The sequence below is a fragment of the Salmo trutta genome, unplaced genomic scaffold (genome assembly GCF_901001165.1).
Source record: "Salmo trutta unplaced genomic scaffold, fSalTru1.1, whole genome shotgun sequence".
Classification (NCBI taxonomy): domain Eukaryota; kingdom Metazoa; phylum Chordata; class Actinopteri; order Salmoniformes; family Salmonidae; genus Salmo; species Salmo trutta.
In genome coordinates this window covers 185,998-210,600 of record NW_021822266.1, presented here as the reverse complement: position 1 = coordinate 210,600, position 24,603 = coordinate 185,998, and the positions used below count along the sequence as shown (strand labels likewise).

The window sequence follows — 24,603 nt, the reverse complement described above, 5'->3', positions numbered from 1 at the left end:
TTCTCCACCATCTCATCGTAGTCCTGGAGGGTCTTCTTCAAGGCTTCATTATCACGGGCTAGCCTGGCTTCCTGCACCTTAGAGACAAAGATTACACACAGGTTACGGGCTAGCCTGGCTTCCTGCACCTTAGAGACAAAGATTACACACAGGTCATGGGCTAGCCTGGCTTCCTGTACCGTAGAGACAAAGATTACACACAGGTTACGGGCTAGCCTGGCTTCCTGCACCTTAGAGACAAAGATTACACACAGGTCACGGGCTAGCCTGGCTTCCTGCACCTCAGAGACAAAGATTACACACAGGTTACGGGCTAGCCTGGCTTCCTGCACCTTAGAGACAAAGATTACACACAGGTCACGGGCTAGCCTGGCTTCCTGCACCTCAGAGACAAAGATTACACACAGGTTACGGGCTAGCCTGGCTTCCTGCACCTTAGAGACAAAGATTACACACAGGTCACGGGCTAGCCTGGCTTCCTGCACCTCAGAGACAAAGATTACACACAGGTTACGGGCTAGCCTGGCTTCCTGCACCTTAGAGACAAAGATTACACACAGGTTACGGGCTAGCCTGGTTTCCTGCACCTTAGAGACAAAGATTACACACAGGTTACGGGCTAGCCTGGCTTCCTGCACCTCAGAGACAGACTACACACAGGTCACAGACTATGGATGCTTTATGTTGTTCTCTCCAATAATAACAGAATAGTCTTATCACTGTATCCTGAACAGTTAAGGGGAAAACGTGATGTCATTCTGTAAAACACATGACTGATAGCAATTTAAAGCTATAAAGGTTAAACAGCACCAATGTGACCAGATCAGAGAAATGACTGGGCTGTAGAAGGCTTGGAAAAGGTAAGCTTTCGTCCCAAATGGCACCCTAGTGTCACGCGCGCTATCTTCAAACTCCCTGTCATAAATAAGCCAAGGCGCAGCGTGACGGTAATTCCACATCCTTTATTTAGAAGTGAAACCAAACAAAACAATAAACAGGATAAACAGAAAGAAACATGACGTTCTGGGGCTGCTCAAAGGCAGCTGCACAAAAACAAGATCCCACAACTCAAGGAGGAAAAAAGGGCTGCCTAAGTATGGTTCCCAATCGGAGACAACGATGGACAGCTGCCTCTGATTGGAAACCACACTCAGCCAAAACAAAGAAATAGAAAAACTAGATTGCCCACCCCACTTCACACCCTGACCTAACCAAACTAGGAGGAACATAAACGTCTCTAAGGTCAGGGCGTGACACCTAGTCCCATAGGGCTCAACTCAAAAGTAGTGCACCATATAGGGAATACACTCTTAGGGGAGAAAAAGGTGCTATCTAGAACCTAAAAGGGTTATTCGGCTGTCCCCAAAGGAGAATCCTTTGAAGAACCCTTTTTGGTTCCAGGTAGAACATTTTACAGAGAGGGTTCTACATGGAAACAAAAAGAGTTCTACCTGGAACCAAAATGTCACGTCCTGACCAGTAAAGGGGTTGTTTGTTATTGTAGTTTGGTCAGGACGTGGCAGGGGGTGTTTGTTTTATGTGGTTCGGGGTTTGTTGGGCTATGTTACTGTTAGTTTATTTCTATGTTAGTTCTAGTCTTTCTATGTCTATGTTTAGTTAATGGGGTTGACCTTCAATTGGAAGCAGCTGCTCCTTGTTGCTTCTAATTGAAGGTCTTATTTAAGAGGGGTGTTTTTTCTATGGGATTTGTGGGTAGTTGTCTCCTCTTTAGTGTCTGAGCACCTGATAGGACTGTTAGTGTCGTTTGTTTGTTTGTATACGTGATTTGTTTGTTTTTCCTTCTTCACATTAAAAAGAAGATGAGCATACACGTTCCCGCTGCGTTTTGGTCTGATCGTTACGACACCCGTTACACAAAAAGGGTTCTTCAAAGGATTCTCCTATGGGGACAGCTGAAGAACCCTTTTGGAACCCTTTTTCTAAGAGTGTAGAGTTCCATTAGGGACGCAGCCTAAGCTAATAAACAAGCTGGTGGCCTGAGAGAGCAGAATGGAAGAATGTAACCTGTAGGGCCTCGGACGAAAGAAAAGGAGAATGAAAGAAAGAAAGGGAGGGGAGAATGGAAGACCAAATAGATGAGAGAAGGATGACAACAGGATAACAGGATAACATGATAACCAGACAACATGAACAGGACAACATGATAAACAGACAACATGAACAGGATAAACAGACAACATGAACAGGACAACATGATAAACAGACAACATGAACAGGATAACAGGATAACCAGACAACATGAACAGGACAACATGATAAACAGACAACATGAACAGGATAAACAGACAACATGAACAGGACAACATGATAAACAGACAACATGAACAGGATAAACAGACAACATGAACAGGACAACATGATAAACAGACAACATGAACAGGATAAACAGACAACATGAACAGGATAACATGATAAACAGACAACATGAACAGGATAAACAGACAACATGAACAGGACAACATGATAAACAGACAGCATGAACAGGATAAACAGAAAACATGAACAGGACAACATGATAAACAGACAGCATGAACAGGATAACATGATAAACAGACAACATGAACAGGATAACATGATAAACAGACAACATGAACAGGATAAACAGACAACATGAACAGGACAACATGATAAACAGACAACATGAACAGGATAACATGATAACCAGACAACATGAACAGGATAACATGATAAACAGACAACATGAACAGGATAAACAGACAACATGAACAGGATAACAGGATAAACAGACAACATGAACAGGATAACATGATAACCAGACAACATGAACATGATAACCAGACAACATGAACAGGATAACAGGATAAACAGACAACATGAACAGGATAACAGGATAACCAGACAACATGAACAGGATAACAGGATAACCAGACAACATGAACAGGATAACAGGATAAACAGACAACATGAACAGGATAACAGGATAACCAGACAACATGAACAGGATAACAGGATAACCAGACAACATGAACAGGATAACAGGATAAACAGACAACATGAACAGGATAACAGGATAAACAGACAACATGAACAGGATAACAGGATAACCAGACAACATGAACAGGATAAACAGACAACATGAGCAGGATAACAGGATAAACAGACAACATGAACAGACAACATGAACAGGATAAACAGACAACATGAACAGGATAACATGATAAACAGACAACATGAACAGGACAACATGATAACCAGACAACATGAACAGGACAACAGGATAAACAGACAACATGAACAGGATAAACAGACAACATGAACAGGATAACATCAAGGCGGTGACCCGATCCTGTAGGTTCATGCTCTACAACATTCGCAGAGTACGACCCTGCCTCACACAGGAAGCGGCGCAGGTCCTAATCCAGGCACTTGTCATCTCCCGTCTGGATTACTGCAACTCGCTGTTGGCGGGGCTCCCTGCCTGTGCCATTAAACCCCTACAACTCATCCAGAACGCCGCAGCCCGTCTGGTGTTCAACCTTCCCAAGTTCTCTCACGTCACCCCGCTCCTCCGCTCTCTCCACTGGCTTCCAGTTGAAGCTCGCATCTGCTACAAGACCATGATGCTTGCCTACGGAGCTGTGAGGGGAACGGCACCTCCGTACCTTCAGGCTCTGATCAGGCCCTACACCCAAACAAGGGCACTGCGTTCATCCACCTCTGGCCTGCTCGCCTCCCTACCTCTGAGGAAGCACAGTTCCCGCTCAGCCCAGTCAAAACTGTTCGCTGCTCTGGCACCCCAATGGTGGAACAAGCTCCCTCATGACGCCAGGACAGCGGAGTCAATCACCACCTTCCGGAGATACCTGAAACCCCACCTCTTTAAGGAATACCTAGGATAGGATATAGTAATCCTTCTAACCCCCCCCCCCCCCCCCCCCCCCTAAAAGATTTAGATGCACTATTGTAAAGTGGTTGTTCCACTGGATATCATAAGGTGAATGCACCAATTTGTAAGTCGCTCTGGATAAGAGCGTCTGCTAAATGACTTAAATGTAAATAAACAGACAGCATGAACAGGATAACAGGATAACCAGACAACATGAACAGGATAACAGGATAACCAAACAACATGAACAGGATAACAGGATAACCAGACAACATGAACAGGATAAACAGGATAAACAGACAACATGAACAGGATAACATGATAAACAGACAGCATGAACAGGATAACATGATAAACAGACAACATGAACAGGATAACATGATAACAGACAGCATGAACAGGATAACATGATAAACAGACAGCATGAACAGGATAACAGGATAAACAGACAACATGAACAGGATAAACAGACAACATGAACAGGATAACAGGATAAACAGACAACATGAACAGGATAACAGGATAACCAGACAACATGAACAGGATAACAGGATAAACAGACAACATGAACAGGATAACAGGATAAACAGACAACATGAACAGGATAACATGATAAACAGACAGCATGAACAGGATAACAGGATAAACAGACAACATGAACAGGATAACAGGATAAACAGACAACATGAACAGGATAACATGATAAACAGACAGCATGAACAGGATAACAGGATAAACAGACAACATGAACAGGATAAACAGACAACATGAACAGGATAACAGGATAACCAGACAACATGAACAGGATAACAGGATAAACAGACAACATGAACAGGATAACATGATAAACAGACAACATGAACAGGATAACTTGATAACCAGACAACATGAACAGGATAACAGGATAAACAGACAACATGAACAGGATAACAGGATAACCAGACAACATGAACAGGATAACAGGATAAACAGACAGCATGAACAGGACAACAGGATAACAGGATAACAGGATAAACAGACAACATGAACAGGATAACAGGATAACAGGATAACAGGATAAACAGACAACATGAACAGGATAACAGGATAACAGGATAAACAGACAACATGAACAGGATAACATGATAAACAGACAACATGAACAGGATAACCAGACAACATGAACAGGATAACAGGATAACCAGACAACATGAACAGGATAACAGGGTAACCAGACAACATAGGAAGACAGAGAGAGAGAGGAGACTGGAAGATTGTAACCTGTTTGGTCAGCTTGCGTAGTTGATCTGTCAACTTGGCGTTCATCTCATCAAACTTCCTGAAGGCCTGCGTTGCTCAAACACAACAGAGACATGATCAGAGACAGGAATATATACCTCAGAATGTACAAAGAGCAGCAATGACACAGGACTTTAAAGTCTCTGTATTATAGAGGACTGGTTCATTACATTGTGGAACATTCAGGTCATTGGCTAAAACATGAAACAGAAATATATGTGAGTAGTAGTGGTGTGTTTAACGCTACAGAAGGCTGATGCTAGTAGAGAGTGATTGGTACTAAGGAGAAGGTAGTATAGAGTGATTAGTACTAGGGAGTAGGTAGTATAGAGTGATTAGTACTAGGGAGTAGGTAGTATAGAGTGATTAGTACTAAGGAGTAGGTAGTATAGAGTGATTAGTACTAGGGAGTAGGTAGTATAGAGTGATTAGTACTAGGGAGTAGGTAGTATAGAGTGATTAGTACTAGGGAGTAGGTAGTATGGGGTGATTAGTACTAGGGAGTAGGTAGTATAGGGTGATTATTACTAGGGAGTAGGTAGTATAGGGCAATTAGTATTAGGCAGTATACCGTGATTAGTACTAGGGAGTAAGTAGTATAGGGTGATTAGTATTAGGCAGTAGGTAGTATACTGTGATTAGTACTAGGGAGTAAGTAGTATAGGGTGATTAGTATTAGGCAGTAGGTAGTAAACAGTGATTAGTACTAGGCAGTAGGTAGTAAACAGTGATTTGTATATAGTGATTTCCAGTAGGCAGTAGGTAAAATACAGTGGTTAGTACTAAGGAGTAGGTAGTATACAGTGATTAGTGCTAGGCAGTAGGTAGTATAGTGATTAGTACTAGGCAGTAGGTAGTATACAGTGATTAGTACCGCTGGCTACGTCCCTTCCATCTTCAGTTGCACCCCTTCTCAAAAAACCTACACTCAATCCCTCCGATGTCAACAACTACAGACCAGTATCCCTTCTTTCTTTTCTCTCCAAAACTCTTGAGCGTGCCGTCCTTGGCCAGCTCTCTTGCTATCTCTCTCAGAATTACCTTCTTGATCCAAATCAGTCAGGTTTCAAGACTGGTCATTCAACTGAGACTGCTCTTCTCTGTGTCACGGAGGCTCTCCGCACTGCTAAAGCTAACTCTCTCTCCTCTCATCCTTCTAGACCTATCTGCTGCCTTTGATACTGTGAACCATCAGATCCTCCTCTCCACCCTCTCCGAGTTGGGCATCTCCGGCGCGGCTCAATCTTGGATTGCGTCCTACCTGACAGGTCGCTCCTACCAGGTGGCGTGGCGAGAATCTGTCTCCGCACCACGTGCTCTCACCACTGGTGTCCCCCAGGGCTCTGTTCTAGGCCCTCTCCTATTCTCGCTATACACCAAGTCAATTGGCTCTGTCATATCCTCACATGGTCTCTCCTATCATTGCTACGCAGACGACACACAATTAATCTTCTCCTTTCCCCCTTCTGATAACCAGGTGGCGAATCGCATCTCTGCATGTCTGGCAGACATATCAGTGTGGATGACGGATCACCACCTCAAGCTGAACCTCGGCAAGACGGAGCTGCTCTTCCTCCCGGGGAAGGACTGCCCGTTCCATGATCTCGCCATCACGATTGACAACTCCATTGTGTCCTCATCCCAGAGTGCTAAGAGCCTTGGCGTGACCGTGGACAACACCCTGTCGTTCTCCGCTAACATCAAGGCGGTGACCCGATCCTGTAGGTTCATGCTCTACAACATTCGCAGAGTACGACCCTGCCTCACACAGGAAGCGGCGCAGGTCCTAATCCAGGCACTTGTCATCTCCCGTCTGGATTACTGCAACTCGCCGTTGGCTGGGCTCCCTGCCTGTGCCATTAAACCCCTACAACTCATCCAGAACGCCGCAGCCCGTCTGGTGTTCAACCTTCCCAAGTTCTCTCACGTCACCCCGCTCCCCCGCACACTCCACTGGTTTCCAGTTGAAGCTCACATCCGCTACAAGACCATGGTGCTTGCCTACGGAGCTGTGAGGGGAACGGCACCTCCGTACCTTCAGGCTCTGATCAGTCCCTACACCCAAACAAGGGCACTGCGTTCATCCACCTCTGGCCTGCTGGCCCCCCTACCTCTGCGGAAGCACAGTTCCCGCTCAGCCCAGTCAAAACTGTTCGCTGCTCTGGCACCCCAATGTTGGAACAAGCTCCCTCACGACGCCAGGAAAGCGGAGTCAATCACCACCTTCCGGAGACACCTGAAACCCCACCTCTTTAAGGAATACCTGGGATAGGATAAAGTAATCCTTCTAACCCCTCCCCCCCCAAAAAAAGATATAGATGTACTATTGTAAAGTGGTTGATCCACTGGATATCATAAGGTGAATGCACCAATTTGTAAGTCGCTCTGGATAAGAGCGTCTGCTAAATGACGTAAATGTAAATGTAAATGTAGTACTAGGCAGTACAGTCGTGGCCAAAAGATTTGAGAATGACACAAATATTAATTTCCACATATTTTGCTGCTTCAGTGTCTTTAGATATTTTTGTCAGATGTTACTATGGAATACTGAAGTATAATTACAAGCATTTCATAAGTGTCAAAGGCTATTATTGACAATTACATGAAGTTGATGCAAAGAGTCAATATTTGCAGTGTTGACCCTTCTTTTTCAAGACCTCTGCAATCCGCCCTGGCATGCTGTCAAACAACTTCTGGGCCACATCCTGACTGATGGCAGCCCATTCTTGCATAATTAATGCTTGGAGTTTGTCGGAATTTGTGGGTTTTTGTTTGTCCACCTGCCTCTTGAGGACTGACCACAGGTTCTCAATGGGATTAAGATCTGGGGAGTTTCCTGGCCATGGACCCAAAATATCGATGTTTTGTTCCACGAGCCACTTAGTTATCACTTTTGCCTTATGGCAAGGTGCTCCATCATGCTGGAAAATGCATTGTTTGTCACCAACCTGTTCCTGGATGGTTGGGAGAAGTTGCTCTCGGAGGATGAGTTGGTACCATTCTTTATTCATGGCTGTGTTCTTAGGCAAAATTGTCAGTGAGCCCACTCCCTTGGCTGAGAAGCAACCCCACACATGAATGGTCTCAGGGTGCTTTACTGTTGGCATGACACAGGACTGATGGTAGCGCTCACCTTGTCTTCTCCGGACAAGCTTTTTTCTGGATGCCCCAAACAATCGGAAAGAGGATTCATCAGAGAAAATGACTTTACCCCAGTCCTCAGCAGTCCAATCCCTGTACCTTTTGCAGAATATCAGTCTGTCCCTGATGTTTTTCCTGGAGAGAAGTGGCTTCTTTGGTGCCCTTCTTGACACCAGACCATCCTCCAAAAGCCTTCGCCTCACTGTGCGTGCAGATGCACTCACGCCTGCCTGCTGCCATTCCTGAGCAAGCCCTGTACTGGTGGTGCCCCGATCGCGCAGCTGAATCAACTGAATTAACTAGGAGATGGTCCTGGCGCTTGCTGGACTTTCTTGGGCGCCCTGAAGCCTTCTTCACAACAATTGAAGCGCTCTCCTTGAAGTTCTTGATGATCCGATAAATGGTTGATTTAGGTGTAATCTTACTGGCAGCAATATCTTTGCCTGTGAAGCCCTTTTCATGCAAAGCAATGATGACGGCACTTATTTCCTTGCAGGTAACCATGGCTGACAGAGGACGAACAATGATTCCAAGCACCGCCCTCCTTTTGAAGCTTCCAGTCTGTTATTCGAACTCAATCAGCATGACAGAGTGATCTCCAGCCTTGTCCTCATCAACACTCACACCTGTGTTAACGAGAGAATCACTGACATGATGTCAGCTGGTCCAATTTGTGTCAGGGCTGAAATGCAGTGGAAATGTTTTTTGGGGGATTCAGTTCATTTGCATGGCAAAGAGGGACTTTGCAATTAATTGCAATTCATCTGATCACTCTTCATAACATTCTGGAGTATATGCAAATTGCCTTCATACAAACTGAGGCAGCAGACTTTGTGAAAATTAATATTTGTGTCATTCTCAAAACCTTTGGCCACGACTGTAGGTAGTATAGAGTGATTAGTACTAGGTAGTAGGTAGTATAGTGATTAGTACTAGGTAGTAGGTAGTATAGAGTGATTAGTACTAGGTAGTAGGTAGTATAGTGATTAGTACTAGGTAGTAGGTAGTATAGAGTGATTAGTACTAGGTAGTAGGTAGTATAGTTATTTGTACTAGGCAGTAGGTAATATACAGTGATTAGTACTAAAGAGTAAGTAGATAGTATACAGTGATTAGTACCAGGCAGTAAGTAGTAGGTAGTATAGAGTGATTGGTACTAGGTAGTAGGTAGTATAGTGATTAGTACTAGGGAGTGGGTAGTATATAGTGATTAGTACTAGGGAGCAGGTAGTATACAGTGATTAGTACTAAAGAGTAAGTAGATAGTATACAGTGATTAGTACTAGGCAGTAGGTAGTATACAGTGACTAGTACTAGGCAGTAGGTAGTATAGTGATTAGTACTAGGCAGTAGATAGTATACAGTGATTAGTACTAAGGAGTAGATAGTATACAGTGATTAGAACTAGGCAGTAGGTAGTATACAGTGATTAGTACTAGGGAGCAGGTAGTATACAGTGACTAAACACTAGGCAGTAGGTAGTATACAGTGATTAGTACTATGCAGTAGGTAGTATAGTGATTAGTACTAGGGAGCAGGTAGTATAGGATGATTATTACTAGAGAGTAGGTAGTATAGGATGATTGTTACTAGAGTGTAGGTAGTATAGGATGATTGTTACTAGGGAGTAGGTAGTATAGGATGATTATTACCAGGGAGTAGGTAGTATAGGATGATTATTACTAGGGAGTAGGTAGTATAGGGTGATTATTACTAGGGAGTCGGTAGTATAGAGTGATTAGTACTAGGGAGTAGGTAATATAGGATGATTAGTACTAGGGAGTAGGTAGTATAGGATGATTATTACTAGAGAGTAGGTAGTATAGGGTGATTATTACCAGGGAGTCGGTAGTATAGAGTGATTAGTACTAGGGAGTAGGTAGTATAGGATGATTATTACTAGGGAGTAGGTAGTATAGGGTGATTATTACTAGGGAGTAGGTAGTATAGAGTGATTAGTACTAGGTAGTAGGTAGTATAGGATGATTATTACTAGGGAGTAGGTAATATAGGATGATTAGTACTAGGGAGTAGGTAGTATAGGGTGATTAGTATTAGAGAGTAGGTAGTATAGTAATTAGTGCTAGGTAGTAGGTGGTACAGGGTGTAAATGGTGTGTAGTAGTTGTGTTTTGTTGTTACCTCCTCTGGAGCTGTCTGGCAGGTCAACATGGCATCCAGAAACTCATACAGATACTGGAACGTAGAGACCACATAGATCAACTGTTTTATTACATAGCAGGAGAAAGAGGACCAGAAAATGAATTGGGGATGTGTGGCAAGAACAGGACTTTTCAGGAGAAATATAGAGGCTTTTCAATCCCACATGGAAAATGGAATGTGGACTTCACTTCAGGGTCAGACTAACATGTATGATTTTGAAGTAAACTATCCCTAGTGACTGACTGTAGGGATGTAGTATGAAAATATAGGACAATGAAAGGGAGCTGTGGTTCTTACCGGGGTGAGGAACTTGTAGGTGAGGTGTGCATTCTCTGCCATCACATCAGCAGCCAGGTCAAAATACTGAGAGAGAGAATATAAGGAGAGAAAGAGTGAGAGTGAGTGAGTGAGTGAGTGAGTGTATAGTAGATATACAGTAGTAGAGTACAGTATAATAGTAGAGTACAGTACAGTATAATAGTATAGTAAAATAGTAGAGTACAGTACAGCATAATAGTACAGTATAATAGTAGAGTATAGTATAATAGTAGAGTACAGTAGAGTACAGTATAATAGTAGAGTACAGTAGAGTATAATAGTAGAGTACAGTACAGTATAATAGTACAGTATAATAGTAGAGTATAGTATAATAGTAGAGTACAGTATAATAGTAGAGTACAGTAGAGTATAATAGTACAGTACAGTACAGTATAATAGTACAGTATAATAGTAGAGTACAGTATAATAGTAGAGTACAGTATAATAGTAGAGTACAGTAGAGTACAGTAGAGTACAGTAGAGTATAATAGTAGAGTACAGTACAGTATAATAGTAGAGTACAGTATAATAGTAGAGTACAGTACAGTATAATAGTAGAGTACAGTATAATAGTAGAGTACAGTATAATAGTAGAGTACAGTAGAGTACAGTAGAGCATAATAGTAGAGTACAGTACAGTATAATAGTAGAGTACAGTATAATAGTAGAGTACAGTATAATAGTATAGTACAGTATAATAGTAGAGTACAGTAGAGTATAGTATAATAGTAGAGTACAGTAGAGTACAGTATAATAGTAGAGTACAGTAGAGTATAGTATAATAGTAGAGTACAGTATAATAGTAGAGTACAGTATAATAGTAGAGTACAGTATAATAGTAGAGTATAGTATAATAGTAGAGTACAGTATAATAGTAGAGTAGAGTAGAGTATAATAGTAGAGTACAGTAGAGTACAGTATAATAGTAGAGTACAGTAGAGTATAGTATAATAGTAGAGTACAGTAGAGCACAGTATAATAGTAGAGTACAGTAGAGTATAGTATAATAGTAGAGTACAGTATAACAGTAGAGTACAGTATAATAGTAGAGTACAGTAGAGTACAGTATAATAGTAGAGTACAGTAGAGTACAGTATAATAGTAGAGTACAGTATAATAGTAGAGTACAGTATAATAGTAGAGTATAGTATAATAGTAGAGTACAGTATAATAGTAGAGTACAGTATAATAGTAGAGTACAGTAGAGTACAGTATAATAGTAGAGTACAGTAGAGTATAGTATAATAGTAGAGTACAGTATAATAGTAGAGTACAGTATAATAGTAGAGTACAGTATAATAGTAGAGTACAGTATAATAGTAGAGTACAGTATAATAGTAGAGTATAGTAGAGTACAGTATAATAGTAGAGTACAGTATAATAGTAGAGTATAGTATAATAGTAGAGTACAGTATAATAGTAGAGTACAGTATAATAGTAGAGTATAATAGTAGAGTACAGTAGAGTACAGTATAATAGTAGAGTACAGTATAATAGTAGAGTACAGTAGAGTACAGCATAATAGTAGAGTACAGTATAATAGTAGAGTACAGTAGAGTATAATAGTACAGTATAATAGTAGAGTACAGTATAATAGTAGAGTATAGTATAATAGTAGAGTACAGTATAATAGTAGAGTATAATAGTAGAGTACAGTAGAGTACAGTATAATAGTAGAGTACAGTAGAGTACAGTATAATAGTAGAGTACAGTATAATAGTAGAGTACAGTAGAGTACAGTATAATAGTAGAGTATAATAGTAGAGTACAGTAGAGTACAGTATAATAGTAGAGTACAGTATAATAGTAGAGTACAGTAGAGTACAGTATAATAGTAGAGTATAATAGTAGAGTACAGTATAATAGTAGAGTACAGTATAATAGTAGAGTACAGTATAACAGTAGAGTACAGTATAATAGTAGAGTACAGTAGAGTACAGTATAATAGTAGAGTATAATAGTACAGTATAATAGTAGAGTACAGTATAATAGTAGAGTACAGTATAATAGTAGAGTACAGTATAATAGTAGAGTACAGTAGAGTACAGTATAATAGTAGAGTACAGTATAATAGTAGAGTACAGTATAATAGTAGAGTACAGTATAACAGTAGAGTACAGTATAATAGTAGAGTACAGTAGAGTACAGTATAATAGTAGAGTACAGTAGAGTATAGTATAATAGTAGAGTACAGTATAATAGTAGAGTACAGTATAATAGTAGAGTACAGTAGAGTACAGTATAATAGTAGAGTACAGTAGAGTACAGTATAATAGTAGAGTACAGTATAATAGTAGAGTAGAGTAAAATAGTACAGTATAATAGTAGAGTATAGTAGAGTACAGTATAATAGTAGAGTACAGTACAGTATAATAGTACAGTATAATAGTAGAGTATAGTATAATAGTAGAGTACAGTACAGTATAATAGTACAGTATAATAGTAGAGTATAGTATAATAGTAGAGTACAGTATAATAGTACAGTACAGTATAATAGTACAGTACAGTATAATAGTACAGTACAGTAGAGTACAGTATAATAGTAGAGTACAGTATAATAGTAGAGTAGAGTAAAATAGTACAGTATAATAGTAGAGTATAGTATAATAGTAGAGTACAGTACAGTATAATAGTAGAGTACAGTAGAGTACAGTATAATAGTAGAATACAGTATAATAGTAGAGTACAGTATAATAGTAGAGTACAGTAGAGTATAGTATAATAGTAGAGTACAGTACAGTATAATAGTAGAGTACAGTATAATAGTAGAGTACAGTAGAGTATAGTATAATAGTACAGTATAATAGTAGAGTACAGTACAGTATAATAGTAGAGTACAGTATAATAGTAGAATACAGTATAATAGTAGAGTACAGTAGAGTACAGTATAATAGTAGAGTACAGTATAATAGTATAGTATAATATAGTAGAGTACAGTATAGTATAATATAGTAGAGTACTGTATAATAGTATAGAATAATATAGTAGAGTACAGTATAATAGTATAGTATAATATAGTAGAGTACTGCATAATAGATTAATATAGTAGAGTATAGTATAATAGTATAGTACAATGTAATAGTATAATATAGCAGAGTACAGCAGAGTATAGTAGAGTACAGTATAATCGTATAATATAGTAGAGTATAGTACAATATAGTAGACTACTGTATAATAGTATAATATAGTAGAGTGCAGTAGAGTATAGTAGAGCACAGTATACTAGTATAATATAGTGGGGTACAGTAGAGTATAGTATAATATAGTAGAGTACTGTACAGTAGTATAGTATAGTGCAGTATAATAGTATAGTACAGTATAATAGTATAATATAGCAGAGTACAGTAGAGTATAGTAGAGTACAGTACAGTATAATCGTATAATATAGTAGAGTACAGTATAATATAGTACAGTAGAGTAGAGTATAATATAGTAGAGTACAGTATAATAGTATAATATAGTAGAGTGTAGTAGAGTAGAGTATAATATAGTAGAGTACTGTATAATAGTATAATATACTATAGTACAGTAGAGTATAGTAGAGTACAGTATAATCGTATAATATAGTAGAGTATAGTATAATATAGTACAGTAGAATACCCTACCTCATATTTAGTACAGCACAGTATAATAGTATAATATAGTAGAGTGCAGTAGAGTAGAGTATAATATAGTAGAGTACAGTATAATCGTATAATATAGTAGAGTATAGTATAATATAGTACAGTAGAGTATGGTATAATATAGTAGAGTACAGTAGAGTATGGTATAATATAGTAGAGTACAGTATAATAGTATAATATAGTAGAGTGCAGTAGAGTAGAGTATAATATAGTAGAGTACTGTATAATAGTATAATATACTATAGTACAGTAGAGTAGAGTATAATATAGTAGAGTACAGTATAATAGTATAATATAGTAGAGTATAGTATAATATAGTACAGTAGAATACCCTACCTCATATTTGCAGTATAGTAGCAACAGGTTTCCGAAGGTGACCGGGGGGAAGGGGATCTGCTGCAGGAGGAAGGCCAGTTTCTCAAAACCCTCCGATGGCTTCTTATCCATGTTCATCAGGGCCTGGTTGTGGAGCGTCACTGGGTCCAGCTCCTACAAGACAATAGACATGTGTAAATAACTATTTGTTCTTAACTAAGTTGCCCAGTTAAATACAGGATCAAATAAAAAATAAAAGGATATTTCATTGTCCATTGGTTAGAAGGAGAATGTCTCCACACACAGTAGACACGATACAACAGCTTTCTGTCTGACAGAGTGCTGCTGTTCCCCTGACCCCCATCAGTGTGTGAGTGTTGATATAGATGGTCACTAGAGGGCAGCACCCACTGAGCCACAGATAGAGATGTACCTTACAGCACCACTGTCTCCAACCTACATGTGTGGTAGGGCTGACATATGTACACACACAAGTACACGCACACACACAAGTACACACACGCACACACAGTACCTCCTCTGATCTGGGCGGCATGTCAGTCAGGGCCTCCTGAGCAGCATCACCTGGAGACAGACAGACAGACAGACAGACAGACAGACAGACAGACAGACAGACAGACAGACAGACAGACAGACAGACAGACAGACAGACAAGAGGTTAGACCTAGAGTTGCAACTTGCAAAACTCTGGTACCGTTCAGGTAAAATAATGGTACTCAATGGCAGCTTTGTATACTATGTGGAATGATAGCACAAACAGTTCTGATACCCAGGCTAGTGGCATCCTGGTATACTATGAGTACTGACAGTTTTTCAGCTGGCACTCTATGACAGCCTGGTATACTACGAGAACTGACAGTTGTTCAGGGAAAGGGGCCCGGGGAACAGTGTTTGGCGCACGGGGAACAGCGGGTTAACTGCCTTGTTCAGGGGCAGAACAACAGATTTTTATCTTGTCAGCTCGGGGATTCGATCCAGCAACCTTTTAGTTACTGCTATCCTGCCGCCAGCCTGGTATACTACGAGAACTGACAGTTTTTCAGCTGGTACTTTATGACAGCCTGGTATACTATGAGAACTGACAGAATACTTGTCTATCACAGTACACACCCTGGACAGAATACTAGTCTATCACAGTACACCCCCTGGACAGAATACTAGTCTATCACAGTACACCCCCTGGACAGAATACTAGTCTATCACAGTACTAGTCTATCACAGTACACCCCCTGGACAGAATACTAGTCTATCACAGTACACCCCCTGGACAGAATACTAGTCTATCACAGTACTAGTCTATCACAGTTCACCCCCTGGACAGAATACTAGTCTATCACAGTACTAGTCTATCACAGTACTAGTCTATCACAGTACTAGTCTATCACAGTTCACCCCCTGGACAGAATACTAGTCTATCACAGTACACCCCCTGGACAGAATACTAGTCTATCACAGTACTAGTCTATCACAGTACACCCCCTGGACAGAATACTAGTCTATCACAGTACACCCCTGGACAGAATACTAGTCTATCACAGTACACCCCCTGGACAGAATACTAGTCTATCACAGTACCCCCCCCTGGACAGAATACTAGTCTATCACAGTACACCCCCTGGACAGAATACTTGTCTATCACAGTACTAGTCTATCACAGTACACCCCCTGGACAGAATACTAGTCTGTCACAGTACACCCCTGGACAGAATACTAGTCTATCACAGTACACCCCCTGGACAGAATACTTGTCTATCACAGTACACCCCCTGGACAGAATACTAGTCTATCACAGTACACCCCCTGGACAGAATACTAGTCTATCACAGTTCACCCCCTGGACAGAATACTAGTCTATCACAGTACACCCCCTGGACAGAATACTAGTCTATCACAGTACTAGTCTATCACAGTACACCCCCTGGACAGAATACTAGTCTATCACAGTACACCCCTGGACAGAATACTAGTCTATCACAGTACACCCCCTGGACAGAATACTAGTCTATCACAGTACCCCCCCCTGGACAGAATACTAGTCTATCACAGTACACCCCCTGGACAGAATACTTGTCTATCACAGTACTAGTCTATCACAGTACACCCCCTGGACAGAATACTAGTCTGTCACAGTACACCCCTGGACAGAATACTAGTCTATCACAGTACACCCCCTGGACAGAATACTTGTCTATCACAGTACACCCCCTGGACAGAATACTAGTCTATCACAGTACACCCCCTGGACAGAATACTAGTCTATCACAGTACACCCCCTGGACAGAATACTAGTCTATCACAGTACCCCCCTGGACAGAATACTAGTCTATCACAGTACCCCCCCCCCCTGGACAGAATACTAGTCTATCACAGTACCCCCCCCCCCCCCGGACAGAATACTAGTCTATCACAGTACACCCCCTGGACAGAATACTAGTCTATCACTGTACCCCCCTGGACAGAATACTAGTCTATCACAGTACCCCCCCCTGGACAGAATACTAGTCTATCACAGTACCCCCCCCCCCCGGACAGAATACTAGTCTATCACAGTACACCCCTGGACAGAATACTAGTCTATCACAGTACCCCCTGGACAGAATACTAGTCTATCACAGTACCCCCCCCCTGGACAGAATACTAGTCTATCACAGTACCCCCCCCCCCCCCCGGACAGAATACTAGTCTATCACAGTACACCCCCTGGACAGAATACTAGTCTATCACAGTACCCCCCTGGACAGAATACTAGTCTATCACAGTACCCCCCCCCTGGACAGAATACTAGTCTATCACAGTACCCCCCCCCCGGACAGAATACTAGTCTATCACAGTACAACACCCCTGGACAGAATACAGTCTATCACAGTACCCCCCTGGACAGAATACTAGTCTATCACAGTACCCCCCCCCCCCCCCTGGACAGAATACTAGTCTATCACAGTACCCCCCCCCCCCCCCCCCCCCCGGACAGAATACTAGTCTATCACAGTACCCCCCCCCCCCCCCGGACAGAATACTAGTCTATCACAGTACCCCCCCTGGACAGAATACTAGTCTATCACAGTACCCCCTGGACAGAATACTAGTCTATCACAGTACCCCCCCCCTGGACAGAATACTAGTCTATCACAGTACCCCCCCCCCCCCCCCCCCCCGGACAGAATACTAGTCTATCAACAGTATCCCCCCCCCCACCCCCCCCCCCCGGACAGAATACTAGTCTATCACAGTACACCCCCCTGGACAGAATACTAGTCTATCACAGTACCCCCCTGACAGAATTACTAGTCTATCACAGTACCCCCCCCCCCCCCCCCTGGACAGAATTACTAGTCTATCACAGTACCCCCTGGACAGAATACTAGTTCTATCACAGTACACCCCCTGGACAGAATACTAGTCTATCACAGTACCCCCCCTGGACAGAATACTAGTCTATCACAGTACCCCCCCCCCCCCCCCCCCCCCCCTGGACAGAATACTAGTCTATCACAGTACCCCCCCCCCCCCCCCCGACAGAATACTAGTCTATCACACTACCCCCCCCCCCCCCCCCCCGGACAGAATACTAGTCTATCACAGTACACCCCCTGGACAGAATACTAGTCTATCACAGTACCCCCCTGGACAGAATACTAGTCTATCACAGTACCCCCCCCCCCCCCCCCTGGACAGAATACTAGTCTATCACAGTACCCCCCTGGACAGAATACTAGTCTATCACAGTACCCCCCCTGGACAGAATACTAGTCTATCACAGTACCCCCCCCCCCCCCCCCCGGACAGAATACTAGTCTATCACAGTACCCCCCCCCCCCCGGACAGAATACTAGTCTATCACAGTACCCCCCCTGGACAGAATACTAGTCTATCACAGTACCCCCCTGGACAGAATACTAGTCTATCACAGTACCCCCCCCCTGGACAGAATACTAGTCTATCACAGTACCCCCCCCCGGACAGAATACTAGTCTATCACAGTACCCCCCCCCCCCCCCCCCCCCCGGACAGAATACTAGTCTATCACAGTACCACCCCCCCCCCCCCCCGGACAGAATACTAGTCTATCACAGTACACCCCCTGGACAGAATACTAGTCTATCACAGTACCCCCCTGGACAGAATACTAGTCTATCACAGTACCCCCCCCCCCTGGACAGAATACTAGTCTATCACAGTACCCCCCTGGACAGAATACTAGTCTATCACAGTACCCCCCCCCCCCTGGACAGAATACTAGTCTATCACAGTACCCCCCCTGGACAGAATACTAGTCTATCACAGTACCCCCCCTGGACAGAATACTAGTCTATCACAGTACCCCCCCCCCCCCCCCCCCCGGACAGAATACTAGTCTATCACAGTACACCCCCTGGACAGAATACTAGTCTATCACAGTACCCCCCTGGACAGAATACTAGTCTATCACAGTACCCCCCCCCCTGGACAGAATACTAGTCTATCACAGTACCCCCCCTGGACAGAATACTAGTCTATCACAGTACCCCCCCCCTGGACAGAATACTAGTCTATCACAGTACCCCCCCCCCTGGACAGAATACTAGTCTATCACAGTACCCCCCTGGACAGAATACTAGTCTATCACAGTACCCCCCCCCGGACAGAATACTAGTCTATCACAGTACCCCCCCGGACAGAATACTAGTCTATCACAGGGCTTTAGACACCAATATATCTCCTTAATGCTGAGAGTCAAGCAGAGACGCATCAGGTCCCATTTTTACAGTTTTTGTTATGACTCGGCTGGGGATTGAACTCCCAACCCTCCAATCTCAGGGCGGATACTCTAACCACAAGGCTCTGAGTGTACTCACAGTTTTTGAGCTGGTATTCTATAGCAGCCTTGAGGTTGAAGCCTTCTATGAGGGCGGTCTCATGTAGGATCAGGGTGTTTCCAACACTCCTCACGTCAATGCCCTCTGTCGTCATGCCAACGCTCAGCTCTGGACGACGAGAACACACACACACACACACACACACACACACACACACACACACACACACACAGGATGGTTAGGGGAAACATGGATGAGAAGGAGGGTCACTAAGGGAAAACCGCAACAGAGTGATCAGGTATCTAACTAAACAGGTGTGCTGTCATTTTAAAGCCCAGTTTTACCTGGATGTTCCCTGATCCCTCTCTCGATGATCTCTCCGATGAACTTGAGGGCCTGCCCATACTGTTTCATACTGTAGTAACACAGACCTATGTTGTAGGACAGTTCTGAGACAGGAGGGAGGAGAGAGAGGCAGGGAGAGGAGGAGGGAATTAGGGGGGAGGGAGAGGAGGGAGAGGAGGGAGAGGGAGATAGGGAGGGGAGAGAGGAGAGGGAGGGAGGGAGAGAGGAGGAGGGAATTAGGGGGGAGGGAGAGGGAGATAGGGAGAGGGAGGGGAGAGAGGGAGGGAGGGAGAGGAGAGAGGGAGGGAGGGAGAGGAGGAGGGAATTAGGGGGGAGGGAGAGAGATTCAGCAAATGCAAGAGACTTTTAGGACAGCCAAAAGGTTAGAAGTTTTCCTTTGTGTGTGTGACTATGTGCGTGCAGTTACCTGGTTGGTAGCCCAGCACCTGCAGGGCAGACATGAACTTCTTGCAGGCCTCCTCGTACTCCCCCTCCTTGTAGAGTAGACAGCCCATGTCCACGTCATAGTCTGGGTCGTCCTGGGGAAGCTGCTCTACCAGTGTCTGACAGGAAGAGGATTCATAAAGGGCTTATAAGAGGTCATAAAAGGTTATAGGGAGTCATAAGGGCGTATTCATTGAGGAAATTAGTTATAAGGGGTTACAAGGGTTTCTAAATTGATCAAAAACACTAATAAAGCAGTTAAAGGGGTTATATTAAGTTCTCCTGACCTGATGACATACAGTAACTACCAGGTTATATTAAGTTCTCCTGACCTCATGACATACAGTAACTACCAGGTTATATTAAGTTCTCCTGACCTGATGACATACAGTAACTACCAGGTACATGTTTCTGGTCTTTAGTTATGGTTCTAGTTCTGGGTCTAGTTTTGGTTAAGTTACGGTTCTAGTTCCAGTTCTGGTTTAGTTATGTTCTAGTTCTGGGTCTAATTTTGGTTAAGTTACGGTTCTAGTTCCAGTTCTGGTTTAGTTATGTTCTAGTTCTGGGTCTAGTTCTGGTTTAGTTCTGTTCTAGTTCCGGTTCTGGTTTTGTTCTGTTCTAGTTCTGGTTAAGGTATGGTTCTAGTTCTGGGTCTAGTTCCAGTTCTGGTTAAATACTGGTTCTTGTTCTGGGTCTAGTTTCGGTTCTGTTCTAGTTCTGGTTAAGTTATGGTTCTAGTTCTAGTTAACTTATTGTTCTAGTTTTGGTTATAGTTATGGTTTAGTTCTGGTTCTAGTTATGGTTCTAGTTATGGTTCTGATTTAGGTCTGTTCTAGTCATGGTTCTAGTTCTGGTTCTAGTCATGGTTCTATTGATGTTCCAGTCATGGATCTAGTTCTGGTTCTAGTCATGGTTCTAGTCATGGTTCTAGTTCTGGTGCTAATTATGGTTCTAGTTCTGGTTCTAGTCATGGTTCTTGTTCTGGTTCTAGTCATGGTTCTAGTTCTGGTTCTAGTCATGGCTCTAGTTCTGGTTCTAGTCATGGTTCTTGTCATAGTTCTAGTTCTGGTTCTGGTTCTAGTCATGGCTCTAGTTCTGGTTCTAGTCATGGCTCTAGTTCTGGTGCTAATTATGGTTCTAGTCATGGCTCTAGTTCTGGTTCTAGTCATGGCTCTAGTCATGGCTCTAGTTCTGGTGCTAATTATGGTTCTAGTTATGGTTCTAGTTCTTGTCATGGCTCTAGTTCTGGTGCTAATTATGGTTCTAGTTATGGTTCTAGTTCTTGTCATGGCTCTAGTTCTGGTGCTAATTATGGTTCTAGTCATGGCTCTAGTTCTGGTTCTAGTCATGGCTCTAGTTCTGGTGCTAATTATGGTTCTAGTTATGGTCAAGTCCAGTATATGTCCAATACTAGTCACTACTAACCTTCGCTCCAGAGTACTCCTCTTCTCCATATTTGATGGATGCCTGCAGTTTGATCATCTGTGGGAGAGATGGACAGAACATGGGTCGGAAGAGAGAAAATAACTAAGAGAATATGGGTGAAAAACAGAATTATATCTCAGTGTGGTAAGATAACTCTACCTGGTGAGGCTGGTAGTAAACATTATAACTCTACCTGGTGGGTCTGGTAGTAAACATTATAACTCTACCTGGTGGAGCAGGAGAGGTAACGGATCCTGGTAAATAGGTTCCGGAACAAAACAGTCCACAACTGAGAGGTTCCGGATCCTGATAAATGGGTTCCAGAACAAAACAGTCCAAAACTGAGAGGTTCCGGGTCGTTGTGGCAGGATCCGGCTCAAATGAAGCACTGGTTCTACCTCTACCTTGGTATTATAACTTCAGGTAGTGTACCTTGGTGTGGCTGGTAGGGTTGTCCAATAGAAAGGTAGCCTTCATGGCCTCGGGGTAGGCACAGGCCCCGTACAGAGACTGGGCGTAATACAGCTTGTACTCCTCCACCTCGGGGTGTAGCTGGGTCAGCTGCTCATAGCACTCTGCTGCGTTGGTGAAGTCCTGCATGTGGTAGTAGCAGTAGCCTAGCAGAGACAGGGCTGCCCGCGACTGGGAGGAGGAGGAGAAGGTAGAGGAGGAGAAGAAGAAGAAGATTACGGACTCCATTCAATCCATATCGCCCAAGTTCAGCACTATATGGCAATTGACATTTAAAGGTAATGTTCCCGCATTCCATGAGACTGCATTCATGGTAAACGCTGCATAAATTGGCTAAAGGTAATTGAAAATTACCTTTAAAATTTCAAGAACGCTATAGCGCTGAACTTCGCCGATACGGACTGAATCGAGCCCTAGATGTATTGTCCAATGAAATAGTCTGAGGGACAGTCTGTTTGTGCTATCATGACAAGCCCTTGTCACTCATTGGCAAGCTAAACATTGGCTTGCCGGTGACAGCAATGGAGTTGGCAAGTGCACAAACTGATCTGGGAGCAGGCTATGGAAGGAGACAACAGATCTGGGACCAGGCTATAGAAGGAGAAAACAAGTCTGGGACCAGGCTATAGAAGGAGAAAACAGATCTGGGACCAGGCTATAGAAAGAGACAACAGATCTGGGACCAGGCTATAGAAGGAGACGACAGACCTGGGACCAGGCTATAGAAGGAGAAAACAGACCTGGGACCAGGCTATAGAAGGAGACGACAGATCTGGGACCAGGCTATAGAAGGAGACGACAGATCTGGGACCAGGCTATAGAAGGAGACGACAGACCTGGGACCAGGCTATAAAAGGAGAAAACAAATCTGGGACCAGGCTATAGAAGGAGACGACAGATCTGGGACCAGGCTATAGAAGGAGACATCAGATCTGGGACCAGGCTATAGAAGGAGACATCAAATCTGGGACCAGGCTATAGGAGACAACAGATCTGGGAGCACACACACACACACACACTACCTTCATCTGTTTCTGCAGTTCATTGCTGAGGATGTGGATAGCCTCTCCATACCGCCCATCTTTGATCTATAGGAGGAGAATAGAGTTAGCAGATAGTTATAAAATATTACATTACCTATCTAGCTAGCTGTGTTGTCACACTTAGATCGTTAGCTAGCGTTAGGCTATAGCCTGAGCCTTGAAATTGAAGTCTGTCAGTCTAGCTTAATCAAAGTTAGCTTATTGTGACGTTAGCTAGCTTGAATTCGCTATATAATCAACATGATAACTTGATAAAATACCACAAATTAAAATAACCAGTTTCATTATCAGCTAGCTAGCTATCATGGCTAGCGTTAGTATCCATGGTATGTAACGTTAGCTATGCAAGCGACCAACTTCTCACCATTTTGTAGACAGTGGCGGTGTATTCGCCGTCTTTAATCGTTGTCAGTGTCATGATTTTGCCGCTAAATCTACAGTTCTCAAAGGTAAGACTATTTTCACGCGAAAAATGATTGCCGATTCACCAATAATCCCAATTAACGCACCATGTTTTCGGCGTTATTTACTTCTCTACACATTCAACGCACAGGATGTGTTACTTAGCAACCGTACCGGAAACGGAAACCCCGACGTTGAATAACTTTAAAACAACCAATGAGGAGCGTCTGTTGTGAGATTAGAGATTGACAGAGACCTTTAGTGGCCAAAAGGCTGTTTTAGTATGGGCAGCACGGTTGAAGGCTTCCACCATGTTTCTGCCATTTTAAAGTAGTCAACTAGGTGGGGATTCCTATGGGTTGTAGCACAGACTATCCATTATATTGACCAGAATTTAAAGTGGCCGCTCTAACAATGAAAATAAATGTGTTAAAAAATGGAAGGCAGCCGGAGGAGGCAATATCAGGTGGGACCATTCTAGACAATGAGAGGGCAGATTCGTGTGTGAATAACAGGCACAACTTCGATATTATGTGTTTTTTCCTCAAAGTTGTCGGGATGTCACGTGTCCTACTTATATCAGTACACTCGTAACAACCTAAGCCTTACGAAACTTATATTCGATCAAATAAACCACACATAAAGATGAGTCATCTATCTATTTCTTTGTGTAGGACACTTTCCCAGCAAAGAACATTTTCCAATTTTCTAATAAATGGAAAACACCAGTTGATGAGATTTAATGCTGCCCACCCCTTCCTTATCATGACAAGGTATGTTGAGATATATATAATGAAAAGCTCTATAGAAGTTTTAATAAATTACTATTATTATTATTATTAGGTTGTGGTGGACTGTCATAATCACTGTAGTTAGTATGCAAACTAAAAGTGTGCATACTTCCACCTGGAGGGTGTTGTCTGAATAGGTATAAAGACAAGGTTGGTGATT

At 42.7% G+C, this 24,603-nt stretch overlaps 1 protein-coding gene across 3 annotated transcripts in view; it reads right to left on the bottom strand.

The window, feature by feature from the left end:
• Positions 1 to 23,827, bottom strand: part of ift70 (intraflagellar transport 70) — a 35,234-nt gene extending 11,407 nt beyond the window's left edge. For 2 of the 3 annotated variants that reach the window (XM_029743412.1, XM_029743415.1), the window contains exons 1-13: positions 23,615 to 23,668; positions 23,230 to 23,295; positions 22,169 to 22,378; positions 21,737 to 21,793; positions 20,295 to 20,430; positions 19,867 to 19,971; positions 19,562 to 19,690; positions 15,241 to 15,290; positions 14,727 to 14,879; positions 10,747 to 10,812; positions 10,429 to 10,482; positions 5,129 to 5,194; positions 1 to 77 (exon numbers count right to left, since the gene is read on the bottom strand). In XM_029743412.1, coding sequence (XP_029599272.1) covers positions 1 to 77; positions 5,129 to 5,194; positions 10,429 to 10,482; positions 10,747 to 10,812; positions 14,727 to 14,879; positions 15,241 to 15,290; positions 19,562 to 19,690; positions 19,867 to 19,971; positions 20,295 to 20,430; positions 21,737 to 21,793; positions 22,169 to 22,378; positions 23,230 to 23,295; positions 23,615 to 23,668 — 1,223 coding nt within the window. Of the gene's footprint in view, positions 78 to 5,128; positions 5,195 to 10,428; positions 10,483 to 10,746; positions 10,813 to 14,726; positions 14,880 to 15,240; positions 15,291 to 19,561; positions 19,691 to 19,866; positions 19,972 to 20,294; positions 20,431 to 21,736; positions 21,794 to 22,168; positions 22,379 to 23,229; positions 23,296 to 23,614 lie in introns of all 3 variants that reach the window. The other variant, XM_029743413.1, reaches the window with a different exon arrangement.
• Between the last annotated feature and the right edge of the window lie 776 nt (positions 23,828 to 24,603).